The 4958-nt window shown below is 47.4% G+C and overlaps 1 protein-coding gene across 1 annotated transcript; it reads right to left on the reverse strand.

Moving 5' to 3' along the window:
• Positions 1-2113: 2113 nt before the first annotated feature.
• LOC119326135 (7-deoxyloganetin glucosyltransferase-like) lies at positions 2114-3867 on the reverse strand. The gene has a single exon (XM_037599841.1). The coding sequence runs from the start codon at positions 3838-3840 to the stop codon at positions 2329-2331; it is 1512 nt and encodes a 503-aa protein (XP_037455738.1). The 5' UTR covers positions 3841-3867; the 3' UTR covers positions 2114-2328.
• Positions 3868-4958: the final 1091 nt, after the last annotated feature.

Below are 4958 nucleotides of genomic sequence, written 5' to 3' on the forward strand. Positions count from 1 at the left end.
AACTTCAGCTAGCGTTAGGAGTTCTTTGTGTCAATGGCACCAACGTCTTGGTCATTGATAAAATAACATAATTGAGTGCGTCATTTGTTCCAGCAAAAGTTCGTCTGTGGTAAGTGACACTTCATCTGTCTGATTCGTGTCAATGTGGTAAAATTCATCAACTCCCTTATTATGCCTCTAACCGTGTTACTCCCTACATTCGGAATGGAGGGAGTAACACGGTTCCCTTATACAAGGCCATAAACTCACAGGGAACGGAAAGGAAATAAACCAACCGCAGCCAGCCATAGCCGCCTCCTCCTCCTTCAAGAAAGAAAGTTAGGGTTCGTGCCTCTCGCTGGCGCCGGCACAGGTCCGCCTCATATCCGGTGGCCCTAGGGCCATGGAGGCATGGTGGATCCTGGCAAGGGCCGGCGGGAGGGCTCTGTTTTTAATCTTTTTTTCAATCTTGCTAGGGTTTGTCTCCTGCTCGGGAAGGCGAGACGGCGGCGGCTCCCTGAAGATGGAATAAAGGTCTTCCCGCCTAGCCCCGTTCCGGCGGTGCATCTAGCATTGTTGGTGGGCTGTGGAGGTGTGTCTCCGAAAGATCTATCTTTGGTGGATTTGCTCGGATCTCGTCGTTGTCTGTCTACGTTCGTGTGTCTTCGGTTTGGATCCTTCGATCTACATTATTTTTCATCAACGATGGTTGCTGTTTTGGGGTGCTGTTCCAATAAGGCCTTAGCACGACGACTTCCCGAATGTCTACTACAACAAGTTGTGCCCGAGTCCGCCGACGGAGGGGCGATGACGGCGGCGTGCCTTCGGCTCACTTCAGTGCTTATAGTCGTCGCTAGGTGGTCTACGGATCTGGATGCATTTTTTTATTTCTGGTGTTCGTTGTATTGCCATGATTCTAGATGAATAGGTTGGAAGTTTTCTCACAAAAAAGCATGGCCACAAACTCAAATTACATGTACCAACGTAAAATTTAATGACTGCTTTACAAGACTACTTTCTCTTCGTTAGACTGGTCGTAATGGAAGTATTATAAGCGGTATCATGCATGCCAACTAGACTTTTTAGATGATGTGGCACACAATTAAATGAGGAAAGAGAGGATGTAGTATCATATCATGGTACCGTATCATATTAAATGTTGGACTGCTTTGTGTCATGCATGGCAATTAATAAGGCAACCTAACATACTAATTTATAATACTATGCATTACGGAAGTAGTATCATACACTAGTATCATATGCGTGATACTAGTATATGATACTCCTCATTACGACCAGCCTAACTGGGATCATTAATACGCCTGCATGCATGCAAAGAAGGAATGAGAAGAAAGTAGCACAGTGTCATTATGACTTCATGAATGCAAGGATTAAACAAGTTGCTAGTACGAGAAAACATCATTAATTTTTGCCTCGATTACTGTTAGTGGCCTTGTATAGATGCAAAATGTATTTTTCATAGTGACCTTGTATAAGGGAATGGAGAGAGTACCACTTGTCCGGTCCAACAGGGACCCTCCTCTTGCATAAACCTTTCAAACAGAAATCAGATGTTGAGCAAGTCCTATACACGTTCCAAACACAGGCCAAACGCATCTCATTACAAAAGTTCATGATATCCAATCCGATTGGTGAGGTTGGGGGGAGGGGGTATCATCGTCTCCATGAACACAACACTATTTGATGCGGCATATGCACACGCCCCAACAAGATGGGATTGCTAAGCGAAAACATTGACACCTCGTTGAAACCGGGATAATTAATCCCACTCACACATCTCTCCCTGATGTAGCTAAAAACACGATGGTGTGTTCTCCTTATAAGTTATCTCATGGAGCATGTCCAGTTTTTTTACCGGTCGGTTTTTACGAAAACTGTCTGGTTTCCCGCTTTTGCATTCCCTTTTGAGAATTACTGTTACCGTCCAAAAAGTTTCAACCAAATTTTGATTTGAGTTCTGAATAGGTTTAAATAAGGTGTGTGTATGCAATCGTTGCTACTTCACAGGCCTTGGCGCGGTGGTAGTGGCCATTTTCGTCCATACGCCCGGTACCGGGTTAGAATCAACTTGTGGGAAGTAACAAAGTGGGCGGGTCACCAGGACAAGAACTACTAATTGCAAAACTATGGGCCAATTACATTTATTTTTGGCACCAAAGTTTTTGAATTCAAAATTTATTTCATTTTATTGGGCGGTAATTACTATGATTACCGAGATATTCTTAAAACCGCTTCTTCCTGCCTCCTCCAAAAGAAGGGATTTTCCGGCCTCCTCTGAAAACCGGGATTGAGAAAAGAACACATTGGAGCAGGTACACCATTATTCCTTTACGCAGAGTGGCAAGGAGTAGGAGCTAGCACCTCATGGATCAACTCTTCGAAGTTGCGGTGAGACGAGCCGCCGGGCTTGGTCGCCTTGACCGCTTTCTCCCTCCACTCCCGCGCCTTCTTCTTCATCACCTTGCCATTCTGCCCCTCCATGACCTCCGTGATAAGTCCTGCGACGGCATCACGCCGAACATTGTTGTCGATCTCCATGCCAACGCCCCATTCAGTGCATTGGTACCGGCAGATGGTCTGGTGGTCCGCGAAGAATGGCCAGCTGATGACGGGCACGCCGCCGCACATGCTATCCAGTGTTGAGTTCCAACCGCAATGTGTCAGGAACACGCCCACTGCCGGGTGATTTAACACCTGCTGTTGTGGGCACCATGGGGCAATGAGACCACACTCGGCGGTTTCGACCGAGAACTCCGGGGGGAGCACCGCGCTGTCGCCCCTGATGAGGCCAGGACGGATGATCCAGAGGAAATGCTTGCCACTCAAGGCTAGGCCCCAGGCGAACTCTACCAGCTGCTCATTGGTCATTATGGTGGTGGTGCCAAAGTTCACGTACACAATGGAGCCAGGCTCCTTGTCGTCGAGCCACGGCAGGCACTCCTCCTCCTGCTTCCACAAGCTCATGCTGATGTTTGAGCTCGGCGCCAGCAGCGGGAGCGGGCCAATGGTGTAGACCTTGGGCAGGCCGAGCGCCTCCATGGCCGCCACCGCCTCTCCCTCGAGGTCATCGAAGGTGTTGATGATCAGTGCCGATGCGCTGACCGCGCGCTCTACAATCCCGAGCGTGAAATGCAACATGTAGTCATCCGGGGCCGGACTGCGTATGAAGGTCGGGAAGTCCCTGAACCTCATGTTACGCAGGCCCGGCAAGTCTTCCACTGGCGTGTCAAGGTACTCGTTCGTCAGCTGCTTGAAGTCCTTGATTGGTGCGAGGCCACGGTTGAAGAGGAGGCGGCAGTGCCGGAGAGCGACAAAGCTGGCGGCGCTGGTTGCCCACAGCTGGACATATGGGAGGCCGAGCTCCCTGGCTGCTTCCATGGAGAAGTCCATCACGACGTCGGAGACGATGCCGGTCACGGGTGGGTGGCCCGTTGCCGGGTCGTTGAGCTCCGTGAGGAGGCGGCGGAAGGGCCCAAGGCAGACCTCCGTGATGGCCTTGCAGATTGACGGGACATCATGCGTGACGTTGTTGTCGGACCGTGACATGCCGTCCGGAATGGTGGCGAAGCGGAACCCCGGGACACCGGCCACCACGGCCGCGCCATGCGCATGGACAAGGCGGGCGTGGTCGTACTCGGTGTTGACGAAGGTGATGTAGAAGCCGCGGGCGTGGAGCATCTTGGCAACATCGAGCATTGGGTTGATGTGCCCTTGCGCAGCCGCCGGCAGGCACACGATGTGTGGTTTCTCTCCCAATGCTGAAGATGAACCCATTTCCAGCGGGGATGACATTGGGATTTTGTGGCCTGTGTTGTTGTTGCTGCTGAGGATGCTATGCATTGCTTGGAATGGCTCTGTCGACCTTGCCATACACTATTTATAGGTGGCACACATAGAGCAGCAATGGCGATGGGCAAACATATTTCTTTATTGATGTATCTCTTTCGATTGAGGATGGAAACTTCCAGTGGAAGCTCCACATGGACATGTTGGGCGGCGGGTTGGACCTTTACACGCTCAAAAGTCTATGTATTTATCTATCTATTATATCTATTATCTATCTATCCATTCTACTTTATCTATATATCTATGTATCTTCTATCTATATATCCATATCCATTATATTAAAAGCAAAATACGGATCAAAAGTCTATGTAGACCTGCCTAGCAAATGAACAACACATATGCCAAAACAAAGGACACGACTAGCCAGCAAACGTTTGCTAGCTAGCGGGTCGGAGCACACACCCAAAAAAGGAAAGATGGTGTCTCAAGTTTGTTGGTTTGGTCAGCAAACATGGTAATTTATCGACACTTACTACTACTATATATGATCTATGTTTCCCTATAGAATCTTACACTATTTTCCCTATGGAACCTTACACTATTTTGCGATCTCTTCCATAATGAATCAAGATTCTTAAGTGTACCTATAGGTTCTAGTCATAGCCAAACTAAGCCTACTAGTAAGTTATAAGTGCAAAGCACGTCAGTGCTCATATAAACAAATTACAACCAGAGATAGACATATGTTATTGTATTAACTATAAATGCAAATGGAATTGTGAGGCATATACATGACATATAAGATGCAAAAGCACGTAAAAATATATCGAGCGTGTTTTGTCTAGGTATCTATCCTGGCTATTATAAAGCTAGTGTTCTATCTGCAATGATAAGTATGATTTATGAAAGTACATGACCTTGAATAAGAGTAAAAATGAATGATAGTTTGGACAAGAATTTTTTTAGGAGAGTGTGAGTATGGAGGAGTCTAGAATAAAGTAGAAGTGTACTTTAAGTTTTGCAAAATTAATGTCCATATGGCTTAAATCAAACCACAGAATCTTGTAGAGAGTACACGTGGCAGAATCTAGTGAAGTAATGGGAAGATCCAACGGTCAGCAACACTCGGATTTGACGTGTATCTACCATCGGGTCGCCTTCATCCAATTGTT

Source organism: Triticum dicoccoides, chromosome 6B (genome assembly GCF_002162155.2).
Source record: "Triticum dicoccoides isolate Atlit2015 ecotype Zavitan chromosome 6B, WEW_v2.0, whole genome shotgun sequence".
Classification (NCBI taxonomy): Eukaryota; Viridiplantae; Streptophyta; class Magnoliopsida; order Poales; family Poaceae; genus Triticum; species Triticum dicoccoides.